The 20,943-nt window shown below is 44.1% G+C and overlaps 1 protein-coding gene across 2 annotated transcripts in view; it reads left to right on the top strand.

Annotated features, from left to right (window-relative positions):
* Positions 1-20,943, top strand: part of RAPGEF5 (Rap guanine nucleotide exchange factor 5) — a 358,807-nt gene that overhangs the window by 208,526 nt on the left and 129,338 nt on the right. The window contains exon 1 of one of the 2 annotated variants that reach the window (XM_040433730.1): positions 18,388-18,446. The exons of the other annotated variant lie outside the window; for it this stretch is intronic. Within the exon in view, the coding sequence (XP_040289664.1) occupies positions 18,444-18,446 (3 nt within the window). The 5' untranslated portion in view covers positions 18,388-18,443. Of the gene's footprint in view, positions 1-18,387; positions 18,447-20,943 lie in introns of those variants that run through there. 2 annotated transcript variants of the gene reach the window in all.

Raw genomic sequence — 20,943 nt, 5'->3', positions numbered from 1 at the left:
GCATGGGAAGGATTGCAGCAGGCCAGGTGGGTATGGTGCATGAAATGGAGGAGAAATTCAGTTAATTTCTCTCCATTTCATGTTAAAACAGACAAACAGTGAATAATAAAAGAAGGTGGGGGCTGGGGGGGATGGTCATATAATAGTGATCCCCAACCAGTGTGCCTCCAGCTGTTGCAAAACTACACCTCCCAGCATGCCCGCACAGGCAAAGGCTGTCCGGGCATGCTGGGAGTTGTAGTTTTGCAACAGCTGGAGGCACGCTGGTTGGGAAACACTGGCATATGCCCATTCTCTACCCTTATATGCCCATTCCCCTCCTTATATGCCAGTGTTTTCCAACCAGTGTACCTCCAGCTGTTGCAAAACTACACCTCCCAGCATGCTCGCACAGCCAAAGGCTGTCTGGGCATGCTGGGAGGTGTAGTTTTGTAACAACTGGAGACACGCTGGTTGGGAAACGCTGGCATATGCCTATTCTCTCCCTTCATATGCCCATTCCCCTCCTTATATGCCAGTGTTTTCCAACCAGCGTGCCTCCAGCTGTTGCAAATCTACAACTCCCAGCATGCCCGCACAGCCAAAGGCTGTCCGTGCATGCTGGGAGTTGTAGTTTTGCAACAGCTGGAGGCACATTGGTTGGGAAACACTGTTATATGCCCATTTATTAACCCTTGTACAAAGGAAATGTAAAGCAGTTTCATAGCAACCAAATTCCAGCTTTAATTTTTTTCATTGCTATCAGCAACTGCGCCGCTGTTTCTTTGTACAAGGTTTGATAAATCTCACCTATGACTAAATTAAATTGGAATTAGCTGTAAAAACATTACCACACCATAATTGGAATCGGTAATTGGTATCGGTGAGTACTTAAATAAAAGTATCGGTACTCGGTCTTAAAAAAATTGTATCAGGACATCGCTACTATAAACTCATCCATGATAATTTGCTTGATTATTGGTAAAAGGTATTGATAAAAGGACCTGTGTATTTTAGATCCTGAATATACAGTTTATAGTATTCTATAGGCCATGCTGTACCTTGATTTCACATTAAGGATTAATCACATACTGTGCTTGCCAACTTTCCTGGAACCACTGGAAAAAGGACAGATCTCCCGGAATTTTGGAAGAGTTGGCAAATCTTCAGGATTTCTCTTTGACTTGAACTACTTGCGGTGCTAGGGTGCTCTATATTACTCACTTTTAGTCTCTTTGTATCTGTCTTCAATATATGCATATGCAAGAGGTGTTGTCACGGTGGGGAAGAAAACCCACCGTACAATGTCAGGTATAAAGGAGAAGCAGCTAGGCCAGGATGCCGGAATCAGAGAGCAGGACACCTCCTAAAGCGTCCCTAATCCTCACCCAAACTCCTCACCATATAAACGGACCTGGATGGTAGGACAACTCATACCAGAATACCTTTGGCCCTGAGTCGCCCTGATAATCCCTCACATAGGAGCAGGGGAGAGACGACCTGTTCTTCCCAGACACGGATGAACAGGAGTCTCAAATGGCCTAGTAGCAGGGAAAGGAAAAGACCATATGCAGCAACAGAGTCGGCAGGTAAGAACACCAGAAACACACTTACTTGCCGCAGCCTCCACAACTGGAACCCGTGTAAAAGTATAGGTGCCCACACACCAAATAGGACACTGTACAAACAACACCACACACAGGTATCCAGCACCCCAGATTCTGCCTGGGCCTGAAACAGCAAGGTGCACTGCAGCCCCAGGCAGCACTGCATACAGTCTTATGGTTCACCCCTCCGGGAAACCAGCCCCCTTCCGGCGGTCCAACACACACAGGGTAACGTCTTGCACACATGTAGGGACAAACACCAACAACATTCCAGACATGTAACAACAAACAAGACGTACAACAAACCCTGAACATAAACCCATACCAAACATACAACAAGTGAGGTTGGGTACACTGAGGATACAAGTGAGACAAAGGAATGACATCGCAGATGACATCGATTTCCTACAAGGTGGCCCTCAAGGACTGGGCAGATAGAACACCCTGGACGGGAGCCAGAGCTCCAGCACCAACGACAGCTGAAGTACAACTGACTCCAGCCAGGAAGCCACAGGAGATAAAAGCCAAGTGACGACACCCAGTCAGGGAGTTAACCCTTACAGCACCAGACAGAGGGAGGCTACAACTTAAAGGGGAAGTGCACACACCAGCCAACACGTAACCACAGGCAACAGCATGCGTGGCAACCATGTCACGATGCACACAGCAAAAGCCGAGACACTGCCACGACATGTCATAACAGCAACACGTTGCCAACGGCAACAGCAAGTGTGGCATAAGTGTCACGGCGCACACCAAAGGCCGTGACAGGTGTCTCCCAAGGAAGAGACCCATCTCACCAGCACCTTAGGCAAGGTCTAATACAATATGGGGGAGAATTATCAAATACTGGTGTAAAGGAAAAATAACTTATTTGCCCACAGCAACCAATCAGATTCCACCTTTCATTTTCCAAAGGAGCTCTGAAAAGTGAAAGGCGGACTCTGATTAGTTGCTATGGACAACTAAACCAGTTTTAATAAATCTTCCACTATGTGTCAATATAACACTGACATGCAGGCTTAATGTATTGCACTACATAAGTAGTCTACATCACTGCTGCAGCCTTGTGCACACACACCAGGTGGAGGACCAGAGTAGCAGGTAATTTGGTGGAAGAAACAGGTGAGTATCGGCTGATTTTTTTTTTTACATTTATTTTGACATTTAGTGACATTTGTTACATTTTTCATTTTCTCAGACAACCCCTTTAAGGGGTTAAAGCAAACCTGTTTGGCTGCCTTGTCACCATGTGTTTAGCTCTATTAGGGCTCTAAGGAGGGACAATCCTGATTACCACACACACTGGATGATTGACAGTCTTCTCTTAATACACGCCGATACAGGGGCAGCTGTCAATAATCCTGTGTGTGGGCAGAGTATTCAGGGCTCTCACTGTCTCTCTTTGGTGTTCTGACATGTTTTACAATGTATTTTGTTCCAAAATCCTGCTCAAACCTGTACATTATAGAGTTCAGCTTCCCTCCCTCTATCATATTCGGACAAATCGCTGACAGTTTGCTAAGTGAGCTCAAAATCTTCCTCTAGTGTTGCCTGTAGACAAATATAATAATTTTGTTCATGCAAAGGAACATTCAGTCCAGAGTGTAAGGTGTGAGTCTTATTACACAATGCCCTGCACCCTATTAGAGCATCCCTTGGTTAGGCATCCCAACATTTTTAATAATTTTGTTTGTAAGAATGTAATTTGCATTCATTGGTTCATTTGAATATATTCTAGATTGTACATGTATAATATAGATTTAGGGCTCTTTCACACCTGCGTTATTGTCTTCCGGCATAGAGTTCCGTCGTCGGGACTCTATGCCGGAAGAATACTGATCAGGATTATCCTAATGCATTCTGAATGGAGTGAAATCCGTTCAGGATGCATCAGGATGTCTTCAGTTCCGGTACGGAACGTTTTTTGGCCGGAGAAAATACCGCAGCATGCTGCGCTTTTTGCTCCGGCCAAAAATCCTGAAGACTTGCCGCAAGGCCGGATCCGGGATCAATGCCCATTGAAAGGCATTGATCCGGATCCGGCTTTAAGCTAAACGTCGTTTCGGCGCATTGCCGGAGCCGACATTTAGCTTTTTCAGAGTGGTTACCATGGCTGCCGGGACGCTAAAGTCCTGACAGCCATGGTAAAGTGTAGTGGGGAGCGGGGGAGCAGCATACTTACCGTCCGTGCGGCTCCCCGGGCGCTCCAGAGTGACGTCAGGGCGCCCCAAGCGCATGGATCACGTGATCACATGGATCACGTCATCCATGCGCATGGGGCGCTCTGACGTCACTCTGGAGCGCCCCGGGAGCCGCACGGACGGTAAGTATACCGCTCCCCCGCTCCCCACTACTACTATGGCAACCAGGACTTTAATAGCGTCCTGGGTGCCATAGTAACACTGAACGCATTTGGAAGACGGTTCCGTCTTCAAATGCTTTCAGTACACTTGCGTTGTTACGGATCCGGCAGGCACCTCCGGCAACGGAAGTGCATGCCGGATCCCAACAACGCAAGTGTGAAAGAGGCCTTATTGTGCGCAGTATATACCCATCTGCGCCTATATAGACACAGGGTGGCCCATGAAAAAGTAGCCCACCTCCAATATCGCCAAATTAAACTGCCCTATAGTAGATCTGTCTTAGGCCTTGTTCACATTTCTGTTTTTTACTGATGTGTGCTGTCCGCATTTTCTGCGGACAGCACACGTACCCATTGATTTAAATGCGACTGTTCACATTTTAGTATTTCTTTACTGACCGTGGGTCATAAAAAAAAAAAGACGGGGACATGCACTACTTTGATGGCATCCGTGTTGTGTCCGTTTTTCACTGAAGACTAATAGGAGATTCTTTGGAAATTAATTTTGAGCTGAGTAACTTCCTTGAATTACTGATGACACACGGATGGTAAAAACGGACACACGGACCAACCACGGATCCTTCATGGACATCTTCACGGATGAAACATGTACGCTTTTTTTCACGAACGTGACACTAACACGGAAATGTGAATGAGGCCTTAGTTGTCCATCGCAACCAATCGGAGCTCAGCTTTCAGTTCCTGCAGGGCTCTGGAAAAATCAGCTGAGCTCTGATTGGTTGCTATATAACTCAGACAGATTTACTGTTAGGCATTTTGATTTGTAGATATTGAGGCGGGCTACTTTTTCGTGGGCCATCCTGTATAAACAGTTAATAAAACTGTGAGATGCTCTCTAGAATTAAAGGGGTTGTTCAGCCATGTAGCCAATATGTGGATGTGGACCTCTGCCCCTGAAGCCTAAGATCATTAAAAAGAAAGACTCCCCTGTCTGTGGTACTGCGGCTGCTCTGTTCCTGCTTCCGGCCCTTGCAAGACCAGGAAGCGACTGGGTCCTGTGACTACTGCTGCCAGCCACAGGCCTCAGCGGTCACAGAGTCTTGAATGGTACATCAGTGCTGTGACATAGCATTCAAGCCGCTGTGATCGCTGAGGCCTGTGATTGGCCGCAGCAGTTACAGAACACAGTTGTTTCCTAGTCCAGCAGCTGGGAACAGAGCATCGATGGGACAGCAGACAGGTGGTCTTCCTTTTTTATGTTCAAGGGCAGAGGTTCTGATCAAAGAGATGGTCAGCTTGAAGGCTAGAAAACCCCTTCAAAGCTAGAGAGCATCTCAGTTTTGCCAACTGTTTATATTATATAGGAGACAGTGGATATATACTGTACACAATAAATCTATAATACTAGAACATAAATGCAGAATAATCTGAATAAATAATACAAAAATAATAATAAACACAAACAACTGCAAAGTGAAATAAAGTACAGCATTTCTTAAAAGTAAAAAGAACATAAAAAGTAATAATATAAAAAGGTACTGCCTGTATTGTTGGACCTTGATACAGTGTAACGCTAAAAACCTGTTCTCTGTGGCACACAACAAATAGATCAATAATGTATTACATGATTGTTCCATTTATGTGGACTAGTCAGCCACAAGATTTTCCAGTCTCATCCATTCCCCATGTAATTCTCGCATTTCCCTCACTGTCATGATGGAACATTAGGCGTCTCCCCTGGGAGTGGGAAATTCACTAAACTATCTGTCTTGTTACACAGAGCACGGTTTGTATAGCCTGCCCTCCCCGCTTCCCAGCAAAGCCTCATTTGATGTTGTGTTATAGATAATAAACACAATCTCTATAATCCATCATCCGCTGTGTGCAGCCGATCACTGGGCTTCACCGCGTCTTCTAAAAAAAGTCCTGGGATAAAAGCATTGGTGTTCCTTATTCATTTTCTTGTGTGCCTAATATTACAGCTATGTGCACAACCACCAATGCTTGTAGATTAAATATTGCATAAAATAAGCTGTTGTTTAAATTCCTGAGGCAGTTTGCAAGTGAATGAATCAAAGGAGACTTTAGTGTGTGATATATAGGACTTGGGGGAGAATGTAGTAAATCAATAGAGGTGACTTCACATGATAAAGTACAGTAATATGCTTTGACCTGTAGGCTTTGCATATAATATCGATATGTTTGTCGGATGCACTGGGGTCATCGAAAAAAATCAGTAGTCCTTTCCTTTCATTAGATAATTTTTTTTTAGACATATAATGCTAACTTACCAGCAATGTTTTAGTGGTGTGATTTTTCATCCCAACTTAGCTGTATCTGTACCCTTTGACCCTTTCATTAGGGACAGGTCACTTATGGCATACACTGGGTACATGTGGCCTATGGACAGGTTTGTTGAGTGCACATATGCTGAACTCAAAATATAAACTAATTGGGACCTGATCCTAGCTAGTCAGATTGAAGCATGCAGTTTCTTTTTTTTTTCTTTTTGTTTAAAGGGGTTGTCTAAAATTACAAAAAAAGATCAGCTTTTTTAATAGACTATAGCTCTTCCCTATTCAAATAAATACAGCTGAATTTCAGTACAAGGCAGTGCTTTGTTTTTTTTGGAAAGCAGACATGTTTTTCTATCATAAAAATAGCCTTCAATATCAAGTTTAATGTATTGATCGTATGCAGTCCGCTTTTATGCTCCTCCTAGTGGTGGATCCATGTATCTAAAATTTTATTGTTTTAACAGTTTCTATGCATTGGATTTGGAGCTCATTGTTTGAAAAATAAGGTTTCAACCATTAAGGCCTCATTCACACGACCATATGTATTTTGCAGTCCGTAAAAAACGGATCCACAAAAAATATGGATGACGTTCGTGTGCATTCTGTATTTTGCGGAACGGAACAGCTGGCCCCTGATAGAATAGTACTATCCTTGTCCGTAATGCGGACAATAATAGGACATATTCATTTTTTTTGTGAAACGGAAATACGGACATATGGAAACTGAATGCACACGGAGTAAGTTTCTTTTTTTTTGCAGACCCATTGAAATGAATGGTTCCGCATACGGTCTGCAAAAAACACGGAATGGTCACGGAAAGAGTATACGTTCGTGTGCATGAGGCCTAAAGCTGTAAAATTTAATCCGGGGCAAATATTTGATTTACGGTATTTTAAATTTGAATAAAATGTTGTTGAAGGACGGGCATTGAATTATTGGATCACTATAAAAGTCAGGCGAGAGTTGTGTCAAAATTGCAGTTGTGATGCAAATTCAGTGATCCTGTGTGGGTAAAAAACGCCAATGTGGTAAAATCTGAATACATTTACCTGTTGCCAAAACAGCCACATTCAAAAGAATAGAAATTATTTTTATTCACAAACATTCCTGCAGCAAATCTTCCATATGCTTCTGCATGTGCTTTATTTCCTATATTAATAATACAATGATAGGAAATGGTAGACTGTAATAAGTGATTGTACCATATACCCAATTAATGCTATGTACTAATTCATAAAGACAATTATAATCTGCTGAATTCTAATTATTAGGCCTCTTTCACACTGCCTTCAGGCTGTTTTGGCATGAAATGCTGGGAATCGTCCGGACAAAAAACGCTACGTGCAGCGGTATTTGTGCTGCTGTTTCTCAGCATATTAGCTGCCGAACCACATTATAGTTAATGGAACCGGACAGATCCGGCAAGCTGCCCTTGGCTGGAACAACCTGTCGGATCTGCAAACGCAAGTGTGCAACAAGCCTTAGCTGCTGTGAGTTTAAAATACATTTTTTAATGATCCTTTGCTCCAGGTTTTATAAAAGCTCTACTGTGTATATATTTCATTCTGTCGGCTTGTAAATGATTTTCACTACCTTTCTAAATCAGTTTTCAGAAGCAATGGTATATGTATTTTTGTTATTTTTTAGTCCGCATGATCTTGTTTGAAACCTAAAGTCGTGTCTCTTCTTTGTATGACGTGGTATGGAAAAGCATTTCCTGTGCGGTACTTGACCATAAATAGTGTTTGTTCAAAAAGTGTATCCTGGCTATCAAAGCTTCCTTTGGTCTTTACAGGCCACATCCTGTATTATTTGCTAACCTTTTTCACTGTGTCATGGTTTAAGGTAGAAGTATTAGTAGTTTCTCATCTGTTAACCAAGGGTCCTTGATCCCTAACCTGGTTTCTACATACAAAACGTTCCCCTTGAGCTTTATAGTATATTGCTTCAGGTGTATGCAGAATATGACTAGGTCAGACTTTGGCAGGTCAGATGTGGTTTTGCTTGATGGTATACATTACATGATGAGCTGTTTTGTAATGTAAAAAAAAGTGCTTAACTTCTCCGTGACCACCAAGATGGTTTTTCACCCATCAGCAGATGGGTAATGTAAAACCTACTCAGCAAACCACAGAATGAAAACCTCTTGCCTAGGAGAAAGTCAAGCAAATGTAGGGCTCTTGCCTAGGATTCTCTTATGTTCCAGAACACACAGGTGACTAAAAAGCAGCCTACGTCTTGAACTTAGTTTAAGGCAAAGTTTTGCTTCGAACTAGTATCCAATCTTAATTATTCATTGGGGGAGGGTCATTTTAGACTCTTTTATGGATAATTTAAGCAGTCACTCAGCTTAGGTAGGTTATGCCCAAATGAGTTCTGATGGCTGTGTAGCAAGTGGCCTGGCCTCCAGGAGTAACCATACTGCACCTCCATGGAGTTTTCATCTTTACAGAATTGCTTTTTAATATATTTTTCAGCTGCACGGCCTGCACTTACGCAGTTTACATTGTGCAGGAAATTCGGCTGCCAGCTTTAGAACAGGCTAGGGGACGACCGATTCAGGATTGCCTCATATATTTGTTACTGATGCAGCATCACTTACTGATGATAGAAAACAATAGCAATAATTCATAAGAATGTGAAGTTATATAGCAAAGTATGCCCATACCTCTTACATCCAGTGACGTCTCCTCTGATGTAGATATTCTCCTTCCTCATCTTCTCCATTCAGTACAGACATCCATGATGATTTCTTTCAGCCATCTCTCGTCTCTGCAGTTTGACAAAAAACATCTTAGTTTACTACTTTTCCATCATCCTACCACCCCCAATACTGTGCTGCTGTGCTCCCCAATACTATACTGCAGAAACAGATAAACCCAGCTTGCCCCCATGGCAATAGTGCTCCCAAAAGTCCCAACTAATAATTCTCTGCCAGAGCACACTTGGTAGTAATACTGCCCCTACAGTGCCCCCAACATGTCCCCACTGTACCCCAGAAGTAATAATGCTCCCATAGTGCCCATACTAGTAATTATGTTCCCCACGTAGTAATAAAGCTCACCAAAATCCCCCCCAAGTAGTAATAATTTTCCCTATATTAGACAGTAGAAAAATGCCCCCTTAAAATGAGCACCAGTACAAAAATGCCCCCTTATAATGTGTGCCAGTGCAAGAAATACCCCCTTTTAATGCCCCCAGTTGAGCTAATGTCCCCATAGTGCCCCCATAATGTGCCAGTATAAAATGCCCTTATATAGCGCCCCAGTAGATGCCCTCAGTGTCCCCCATAATTTGCCAGTATAAAATACCCCTTCTTAGTGACCCCAGTAGATGCCCTCAGTGCTCCGCTTTCCCCATAATACCCCCATAATGTCTTCCAGTATAAAATGCCCCAATACAGAGCACCACCTATAAAATACCCCTTCTTTCTGCCCCCAGTAGATGCCCCCCAATTATGTTCCAATAAGAAGTGCTCCGAGATGCCCCATAATGTTCCTCTTCCCCTTAGTGGCCACCATATAAAATACCACTTTTGTGCCCCCCAATAATGTGGCAGTAAGAAGTGCCCCCATATAAAATACCACTTTTGTGCCCACATAGTGCCCCCCAATAATGTGCCAGTAAGTAGTGCCCTTAGATGCCCCCCATATAAAATACCACTTTTGTGCGCACATAGTGCCCCCCAAAAAGGTACAACTCTGCCGCGGCTGCAGGGAGCAGGACCACTGCCTCTCCTGCACACACAGCTCTGCCAGGCTCCACCCCCCTATGTGAAGCCACCGGCGCCTATTGCCTGCAGCCTATCAGAGGAACGGGGAAGCGAGACGCCTCTCCCCTGCCCCGCAGCACATCCATCTGTATCGCTGTCCTGAGGACAGTCCATACAGATGAATATAGAGATGAGTGCTTCCACAATGGAAGCGCTCATCTCTCCCTGCCCTGTCGCCCCCCAATTGTCACCAGGTCCGCGCGATCGCCTCACCTTGCCTATTCTCAGCCTATTCTGGTCTCGCTGTCCCAGCCTCTGCCTCCCTGCTCCAGTTTATGTTCTTGTTTGTGGCAGTTTACTCTGCTTCCGTTCATGTCTGTATTGTCCGCCTGCGGAAGTGGGTCCCTGGCTCATTCTCCTTAACCTCTCTGCAGCTTTTGACACTCTAGACCACCATCTCCTGCTCGCCATGCTCCAATCCATCGGCCTAAAGGACACCGCCCTCTCCTGGTGTTCTTCCTATCTCTCTGGTCGCTCTTTCAGTGTATCATTCGCTGGCTCCACTTCCCTATCTCTCCCCCTCGCTTTTGGAGTTCCTCAGGGTTCAGTCCTAGGCTCTCTCCTCTTCTTCCTGTACACAGCACCAATTGGACAGCCCATCAGCAGATTTGGTTTCCAGTACCATCTCTATGCTGATGACACACAACTATACACTTCATCCCCTGACATCACACCTGCTGTATTACAGAACACTAGCGACTGTCTCTCTGCCGTCTCTAACATTATGTCCTCTCTCTATCTGAAACTTAATCTTTCAAAAACTGAACTTCTTGTGTTCTCTCCATCTACTAACCTACCTAAACCTGATATCTGCCTCTCGGTGTGCAACACAGTCATCGCTCCTAGGCAGCATGACCCCGCTGTCTCGGGGTGACTTCTGACACTGATCTTTCTTTCACCCCCTATATTCAATCTCTCTCCCGCTCATGCCACCTGCACCTCAAAATCATCTCTAGTATCCGCCCCTTTCTCACTATGTAAACAACAAAAACTCTCATTGTTGCCCTGATCCACTCCCGCCTTGATTACTGCAACTCACTATTAATTGGCCTCCCCCTCACCAGACTCTCCCCTCTCCAATCTATTCTTAATGCAGCAGCCAGGGTCACCCATCTGTCCAACCGCTACTCTGATGGCTCCGCCCTGTGTCAGTCATTGCACTGGCTACCCATACACTATAGAATCCAATTCAAACTGCTCGTCCTCACCCACAAAGCCCTCCACAGTGCTGCACCACCCTACATCTCTTCCCTTATCTCTGTCTACCACCCTACCCTGTGCTCTCCGTTCAGCCAATGACTTCCGACTGACTTCCACAAAAATCCAAGCCTCTCTCTCCCGGCTCCAAGATTTCTCCCGAGCTGCACCTGTTCTCTGGAATGCCCTACCCCAAGAAATCAGGCTTAATCACAACATGCACAGTTTTTTAAGCGTTTGCTAAAAACACATCTTTTCAGGGTGGCCTATCACCTCCCTTGATCTAACCTCCCCATAGCCCATTTATCATTCTCTGAAGCTGAGCTTCCACTGCACCCAGAAGCACTTCGTATATTGGCTGCTGACCGGCTCATGTGGCTTTATATCTGCTCCCCTATTCTCCCAAGATGGCTGGACTATCGTACATAACAAGCACTTCTACCTTTTGTGTCACCCCTATCCCCTCATAGATTGTAAGCTCTTGCAAGCAGGGCCCTCATTCCTCTTGTTGTAGTAATCAACTTGTCTGTTGCTATGTTATTTATGACTGTTTGTTCATGATCCCCTGACTTGTAAGGCGCTGCGGAATATGTTGACGCTATATAAATAAAGATTATTATTATTCCTCGGAGGGGGAACCGCCACCTGTGTGCAGCTCTGCCTGGGGCCGTCTAGCCAACATTGCTTGCGGCGCAGGTAACTGCTTCTGGCTCTGTCCTGTCTATTCCTGTATTCCGTTATGCCTGTAATTTGCTTATTCCTGTCCTTGCCTGGATTCCGTTCATGCCTGGTTACTGTATGTACTGTCGGTACCTTTGTAGGTATCTCCTGGTCCTCCGGACCAGTTGGTAAGGTACGGGTCCGGCTCTGGAGTGGCACCTGGCAGCTACCATAACGGCAAAGTCTATCCCCACCACCAGGGGCCCTAGTGAAGTCCAGGTAGCTGCTTAGTCAAGCCCCTTCAGGGTACCGACCGTAAGTAGCACAGTCGGTTCTCCCGCTGTTTGTACAGTACTCTTCGGAGCTTCTGTTACTGATATTTGCTTCTGTTATTTTGTATTAAAGTTTCCATGGTCCATAGCCTGTTTCCCGTATCCTGCCTTGCCTGACGTCTCGGGGATCCTTCGCGGGCTCCCCGGCACGTGACAGATGTGCACACATCGTCAGGACATTTTAGTTCACTGGCGCTGCGTCTGGGCACTGATGGCTAGGAGGGGGAGTGGGAGAACTGGTGGCATTGGGGGGGAGCTGATGGCAGTGGGAGGGGGAGCAACTGATGACATGGGGGAGCTGGTGTCATTGGAGGGGGAGCTGATGGCACTGGGGTGGGGGGGAGCTGAAGGCACTGGGGTGGGGGAGAGCTGAAGGTACTGGGAGAGTGGAGCTGATGGCACTGGGGTGGGGGAAAGCTGAAGGCACTGGGGGAACGGAGCTGATGGCACTGGGGGATAGTGGAGCTGATGGCACTGGGGGGAACTGATTGCACTTGGGCTGATCGCACAGGGGGGAACGAAGGGTGTTGGTGACTGATGGCAGGGGGTCTGATAAGTTTTTATAAAGGAAAACCTTCTATTAATTAATTTTTTCTTATTAGAGTACTCGATTAATCATAAAAATAATTGATAGAATACTCTATTACTAAAATAATCGTTTACTGCAGCCCTACTGCATGCCAGCACACATGATATCAATTACAGCCTTTAAAGGGATTCTGTCATCAAAGTTTCAAATTTTTAACCCTTCCCATAGCTTTCTAGCAGCCTTACAGTTAATAAAAACGTTACCTTTTATGAGCAATCCTGGACTTATAAAACCGGCAAAAAAACATCTTAGTAGCATATGCAAATGAGGGCTCGCAAGTGCCCAGGGGAGGCGTTATCCTCGTAGGTGCCCAGCTAGCTCAGCCTTATCGTCGCTTCCCCCCGCCCATTCTTTCCCTCTGCCCGCCCATCCTTTCTCTCTGACTGCCGATCTACTTACTTCTTGTTTCGCCGAGATCCCGCACCTGCGCACTCAGTCCGTCGGCCGGCGCATGCTCCCTGCGATGCCCATTCCTTGTACGGCATCACAGTAATTAATGCGCATGCGCCGGCTAACGGCGTGAAAACACCACAAAGGAGGCGGTCTATCGGCGCATGCGCATTAATTACTGTGATGCCGTACAAGGAATGGGCATCGCAGTATGCATGCGCTGGCTGATGGACTGAGTGCGCAGGCGCGGGATCTTGGCGAAACAAGTAGTAAGTAGATGGGCGGGCTGAGGGAAAGAATGGGCGGGGGGAAGCGACAATAAGACTGAGCTAGCTGGGTACCTACGAGGGTAACGCCGCCCCTGGGCACTTGCGAGCCCTTATTTGCATATGCTACGAAGATGTTTTTTGCCGGTTTTATAAGTCCAGGATTGCTCATAAAGGTAACGTTTTTATTAACTGTAAGGCTGCTAGAAAGCTATGGGAAGGGTTAAAAAGGTGAAACTTTGATGACAGACTCCCTTTAAATGCAAAAGGCATAAGAATTGTAGTGAAGGACTTTGTGGAGCATAATGTCTTGATTACTGAGACGTTGGCTTCTTATATTCCTACAGATCCCAACAACTACTGATACCAAAAGGTGGCCAAACACCTTAGATCGCTGTTGGCCAACAGCTATATCTTCCTACCCTCCCATTCCTTACGATCTTTCCAGCTCAGCCGAGAATGCATGTGTTCTCGGTAGGTAGAGGGGAATAAGCCTCTGCCAGACATCTATGGCAGCAGCCTATTTCCTGTATGAACAAAAGGATTAGACATGTTGAAGTCCAAAGTGCCAGACTTTTCTCTCCCCTGACATCTGCTGGGGACACCCCTATACACATTAGATAATCTACAGTGTTTAGTAATGCGTGGCCATCTTTAGTCCTGCTTTGTGAGGGGGATCAGGTTGTGCGTTAGCAAGCTCTGCACACTTAAATAAATGAGAGTTTTAGAGACTGCTGTTGGAATGAAGGAGTGACTACCACTTGCTACGTTGGCTAACTACAACTCCCAAGATGTACACTTGCTTGGCTGTTCTCAAAACTCCATAGACATGAATTGAGCATGCTCGGATTCGTAGTTTCACCACAACTGGAGTGCCGGAGGTTATCACTGACCTATACTATGTATGACCTTTATTTTCTTAAACAAATATGGCTTAAACCAATCTGTTGGTCAGATTCTGTAATTAATATTGTATTATATATTGTATGTTATACAATAAACTGTCTTTTTCGGGAACAAGAGTTCCTCAGAATCATTAGAGTTCCATTTGCTAAAATAGTTTGTTAACCACCGATCTAGGCTGCATTTGCTTTCAGACAGAGTAAAGATGCCAGAGAACAGTCATGTTTTCCTCTGGGTTTGTCCTTGGGTGACCAGAGAGATACTTTAGAAAGGTGAATTCATGATACACTGAAGTAGAGATGCTTATCTCATGATGGTTATTGGTAAACGTGACAAACTTCAAAGGAAATAGCTTAGCCTTTTAAAGATATATTGATTTCCCTGATTTACTTTTGTGATGGACTAGCCTTAATTTGAAGTCTGCTGTTTTAGATATATTTTGTTCTCTGCTCAACTGACTGTTCCCAAAAAATGCATGTATCATTGCAAAACAATAAGGGAATAGTAGCTGCTTTTCCACAACCTTAAAGAGGTTGTGCCACAGTTAAATGTTGTTTAATATAGTTCTGCATGAAAAACTAGTTACTTTTTTTAAATATACTTTCTGTTACAAAAATGCTTGAGGTGTGAGATGTCCCTTTACTTCATTGTAATGGTGCCCCCTGGTGTTTAATTTTTATAGTAATGTGCACATCCACCTACTGAAGTGGTTGGACATGCTCAGTTCTATCCTTCAACTACCAACTAACATATCTACTGTTACACTTACAGGGCTATAGCTGAGGGAGAAATGACACACCCTATGAGAAAGGACGTAGCCCCTGAAAAATGGCACACCTCTTGAGCTGCAGCAGAAAGAACATACCCTCTGAGCTCTGATAGGGAGAGAGCTACATTTTAAAGGACTTGCCCCCTGAGCTGAAATAGGGAGAGAGCTGTAGCAGAAAGGATACAACCAGGGCTGCATCTGCCATGAGGCGAGATGAACATCTTGCCTTAGGTGACAGCTAGCCTGCCTCTGAGGGGGGCGGCAGTTTGAGGCGGGGCAGAGGAGCCTATGGCTCCTGTCCCTGCCATTTACCTATGATAGGCCTCAGGCCACTAGGCCTAAAGCCTATGAGGCAGTATACCGCGTAGGCAGTGACAATGACATCATCACAGCCTCCTGTGGCAGGTACTGAGCAGCACAATGACGTCATCACGCCTGCCTGCATCAGGGACATGTCTGACTGCATCCTAGCTCAGGCAGACGTGATGATGTCACCATGCTGTCTGAGACCCGGCGGCACCACGAAGTTGGAGTCTGATGAGTTTTTTTATTTTTTTTTATTTCATGGCACTACTGGGGACACTAAGGAGGGGGCCATTCTAAATACTGGGTACACTAAAGAGGAGGGGTCATGCAAAATACTGGCGTGGCTCTACAGAGTGGCCATGCAAAATACAGTCCTGATCAAAAGTTTAAGACCACTTGAAAAATGGCAAAAAATCTTATTTTACATTGTTGGATCTTAAACGGTTTCTACCACCACATTTTGACCTAATTAGCTGTCAGACACTAACGATCTGCTAGTGTCTGCTCTACCTAACCATGCTATTGTAATTCCTTTCTCTGCAGCGGTTACCCTAAAAAACGTACTTTTATTGGTATGCAAATGAGCCTCTAGGTGCTATGGGGGCGTCTTTTTAGCACCTAGAGGCTCCGTCCACTCACCATTTCTGCCACCCAGCGCGCTCCTGCCCGCCCCTCTCCTCTAGATTGACAGCCTACTCGCGCCTGCGCAGTGTGCTTCTGTATTACGGCGCAGGGAGCAGTCCAACAGTCACTGGGGTGCTTTTTCCTTCAGTGGAACAATGGAGCTTCAGGAAGTGCAGGGCAGTTCTAGACAGTAGATGGCCTTCGTGCGGCCTTCTTCACCACATGGAGAAATGTTCCCACTCACCTCATGGAAACGCTTGCATCAAGCATGCCGAAACAAATTTTTGAAGTGATCAACAATAACGGCGGAGCTACTCATTACTGAGTTCTTGTTTGGAAGTTGGATTTCTGTTTTGGGGTTTTTTATTTTTTTTAATTTTTTTTGGAGGTGTGGTCCTAAAATTTTGATCAGCTGAAAAACAGTTTATTCCTTGTCTTCATTAAATTGAATGCTCAAAAAATGTTTTGTCTCACTCCCATTTCTTCTTGTTGCATGTTGAAGCTCTACTTGGAACCTTGTTAAGATCCAGCCATGCTAAATATGATTTTTTGCCATTTTTCAAGTGGTCTTAAACTTTTGATCAGGACTGTACTAGGGACACTAAAGAGGGGGGCCATGTAAAATACTAGGGACACTAAAGAGGGGGGCCATGCAAAATACTGAGGGCATTACAGAGGGGACATAGCTAAATACTGGGGGCACCACTAGAGGGCATTATACATACTGGGGGCACTACAGTGACGGCCATTATAAATACTGTGGCCATTACACATACTCGTGGCACTACATGGGCCATTATAAATACTAGGGGCATTACATTAAATGGTGGCAGTACTGGGAGCATTATTAATACTGGGGAGATTGTACATTCTGGTGACACTACTTGGAGGATTATGGTGGCACTACTGGGGGGGACTTATAAATACTGGTGGTACTACAGGGGGCCATTATAAATGTTGAGGGCACTACAGGGGTGCATTATAAATAAAGATGAGTAAATCGACTTCGGATGAAACACCCGAAGTAGATTCGCATAAAACTTTGTTAGAATACTGTACGGAGCGAGCGCTCCGTACAGTATTAGAATGTATTGACTCCTATGAGCTGAAGTCATTACTTCGCGAAGTCTCGTGAGACTTCGGGTAATAAATTCAGAAATTTATTTCTACTGTTTAAAAATCTTTTACTGAGTTCGGTAAAAGCTTTTTTTTTATGAAGTTTCATGCGAATTGACTTTGGATGTTTAATCCGAAGTCTATTCGCTCATCCCTAATTATAAATACTGGAGACACTACAGCAGGCATTATAAATACTAGGGACACTACATAGATGGGCATTAAAACTGGGGTCACTACGGAGGGCCATTATACAATAAATACTGGGGGCACTACAGCGGGTCATTATAAATACTACAGACACTACAGCAGGCATTATAAATGCCAGGGACACTACATGGAGGGGCATTATAACTACGGGGGGTGCTGCAGGTGAATATTATAAATACTGAGGGCACTACAAAGGGGCATTATAACTGCAATATTACTACTGGGATTATTGTGAGAGCATTATTATTATTGGATACAACATGGAAGACACTACTACTAATTGGGAACTCTGGATCCTTGAGAGGTACAGGGCTGGTTCCAGCATTTTTAGAAAGAGACGGTCATGTACTATATGATATCTGATTTTAATTTTTTACACCAATCATGGCATAACCCATTAAAGGGTCAAAAAAAATTCTCCTGCAGCTCCACTAAACATCAGTAGGTTATCTGTGTAAAGCACGGATGTACCAGTTACTCCAATACGAAAGATGACCAGTATAACTGCTCTCTACCTTCTATGGCTACGTAGTGGAAATTCTAAATTGGGGCCACCATCTAGTAATGTAGAATTCCCTATTATGAAAATAGATTTTCTAAAGTTTTCGTGACAATACAGGATAGAAAGCTAGGATGATGTAATGCAATGCAGGTGATTGCCACTTGGGAGACTACAGTGGCTATTAGGCGAGATTGTGAATTTCTACATAATTTTGTGTTTTATTTTAATAATTTTCTGAATTTGAGTTTAAAATATTTTTTTTCAAACAGCTGATGAAAAACTTTGGCTTCTTACTGTTGTGAATATTTATCGTTGCTACTCTTTATAGATCAGTGAGAGCTTCTAGATTAAACCAATAACATTTAGGAATTCTCGGTCTGATATTTGCTCAGTCTGCTTTAAATGGTGAAACTTTATTGATTTCATAATGTTGAGCAATCACAGTCATTTTCTTAGGTAAATGTCTACTAAAGCAGTTGATCCTCATAGATTAAGGTCTTTGCATTGATCATCCCCAGGAAAACGAACAATTAATGCCACCCTCTATGCACAACCGTTTTAGAAAAAAACTATTGAACTAAAACCAGCTTCAATCCGATGGTGAGCTCCATTGAATTTGTATACTAAACTATAATATGTGAAAATAGCACTGCTCTATTGGTATGATTAGTTTGTTGTATTTATAAAGATGAATTTGAAATTCACTATAACAATTATTTTAAGAAATAGACTACAAATAAGTTTTTAAGGCTACTTTCACACCTGCGTTAGGTGCGGATCCGTCTGGTATCTGCACAGACGGATCCACACCTATAATGCAAACGCTTGTATCCGTTCAGAAAAGATCCATTTGCATTATTCTTTTTTTTAAAAAGTCTAAGTCAAAACGGATCCGTCCTGACTTACATTAAAAGTCAATGGGGGACGGATCCGTTTTCAACTGCACCATATTGTGTCAGTGATAACGGATCCGTCCACATTGACTTACATTGTAAGTCAGGACGGATCCGTTTGGCTCCGCATCGCCAGGCGGACACAAAAACGCTGCAAGCAGCGTTTTGGTGTCCGCATCCAGAGCAGAATAGAGGCGGAACTGAGCCAAACTGATGCATTCTGAGCGGATCCTTATCCATTCAGAATGCATTGGGGCTGAACTGATCCGTTTAGAACCGTTTGTGAGATCCTTGAAACGGATCTCACAAACTGAATTCAAAACGCCAATGTGAAAGTAGCCTAAAGTTGCATTCATTTTGGGCTTTGTCTTATGCAGCCAAAATTACACAGTTTCAAATGGATATTAATAATGGCAGACAACTTTAGACTTTTTTTTTTGTGTTTACTACAGCATATGTACACTCATTGACAAAAAAAAAAATGCACCAAGAAGGAATTGTTGGAATCGAATGAAACTTTCTATGTGTGAATGTGATGATGATATTTGTAAGAATATTAGATTGAAAGGATACGTTTAGTGGAAAAAACTGTACAACTGAAAGGAGGCTCTAGTGCCCTTTTGGGATGTATCTAGTCTGGATACAAGATGAGATAGGGTTGGGCATGCAAGCATACAGGTTCTGTATGGTATCCTGAGACACATTTGCCCCCAGATGATGCAGCTGGGCTGATAGATCCTAAACACTTATTCCAGCTGGTCCTATAAATGCTCTGCGATACTTCTGATGATCAGCAATCTGGCAGAGACATTCCTAGAAAACCCTTGCTGTGTGTAGGAGAACATTATCCTGCTGAAAAATGCCAGTTGGAAGCCCTGCCGTGAGAGACAACACATGTGGCCGCAGGATGTCCTGTACGTATCGTTGAGCTGTTAGTGTCCCTCGTATAACTACTAATGGTGACAGACTGCCATATGCGATGGCTCCCCAGATCATCCCACCAGCAGTTGGGGCGTGTTGCTCCACAGCAAAGGCAGCATTGAAGTGCTCATCATGAAGCCTCCATACTTGAACCCAACCATCACTGGATCCCAAACAGAACCTTGATTCGGCACTAAAGACAATATAGTTCCAGTCCATAGCAGTCCAGATTTTTTGTTCATAACACAATTGCACTCAGTTTCTTCTATTCCATAGCAGTCCAGGTTTCTCGTTTGACACAACTGCGATGGTGGTAGTCTGTCAATGGCAGGACACATAATGGGCGCCGTGACACTAAATTTCTTTCTACCAAGAGCCTGGAAATAGTCTGGGCAGAGATACGGTTGCATTATAAAGGTGCCACCTGTGTCAGGAGCTGCTGTCCCTGCACGCAGGCACGGGTGTAGGGCTTCTTCACTTCCTCTTGCTGCCACGTGCCGTGCTTACAAGCGCAGGTAGCTTAAAGGCTACATACACCTTTGGGGGGCAATTATTTTTTATTATTGCATTGTACTCATTTTGAGTTAAAAATATATATTTTAATTGGTCTTTAATTAAAATATGGAGTTTTTTTTCTGTAAAGAGCTGAGATGCTTAAGTAACACCTTTTGGCTTTACTGTCTTTTTCGTCAGACCAGGTTCTGACAGTCTCCTTATCTTTGCTCTCAGACCTCCTATGCACTCATTATAGCTCAGTTCTTATCTTACTGTTAAGAATATGAATTAAATAAGTGTTTATGAACTCTCAGTAGTTCAGAGATAAGGTTTATTAGATGGCGGGCACAAACTGAAAGTACGTCACACAACTAGAAAAACAGTTAAAACTTTGTGACAGAACGACTCAATATTTTTAATAAATACTGTTTGTTAGGGCATGCGGCGGGCGTCTCCTACTTTTATGAGGCAGCATGCGCATGCCCTCTAACTTCCCCAGCCCATGGTTGATGTGCAATGTGTATTTAAAGGCTCCTCCTTCAACTGGGAGGTGCCTGAGCAATTAGGTTCCTAGCTAGTGTAGTTTCCTGTTTGAGTTAATGTGTTCTGCTGTTTATTGTCATTCTGTGTACCGGACTTTGGACTATGTTTTACGGACTTTGATTGCCGCCTGCCCTTACCCAGGTTTGTGTTTACGGACGTTGTCTGATTGCCGCCTGCCCTGACTTTTGCCTTTGTACCCTGACTACCAGATGCGGACTGGAAACTTTAAAGTGGCCCTGGAAAAA

Source organism: Bufo bufo, chromosome 5 (assembly GCF_905171765.1).
Source record: "Bufo bufo chromosome 5, aBufBuf1.1, whole genome shotgun sequence".
NCBI lineage: Eukaryota > Metazoa > Chordata > Amphibia > Anura > Bufonidae > Bufo > Bufo bufo.
This window is presented reverse-complemented; position numbering and strand designations above follow the sequence as displayed.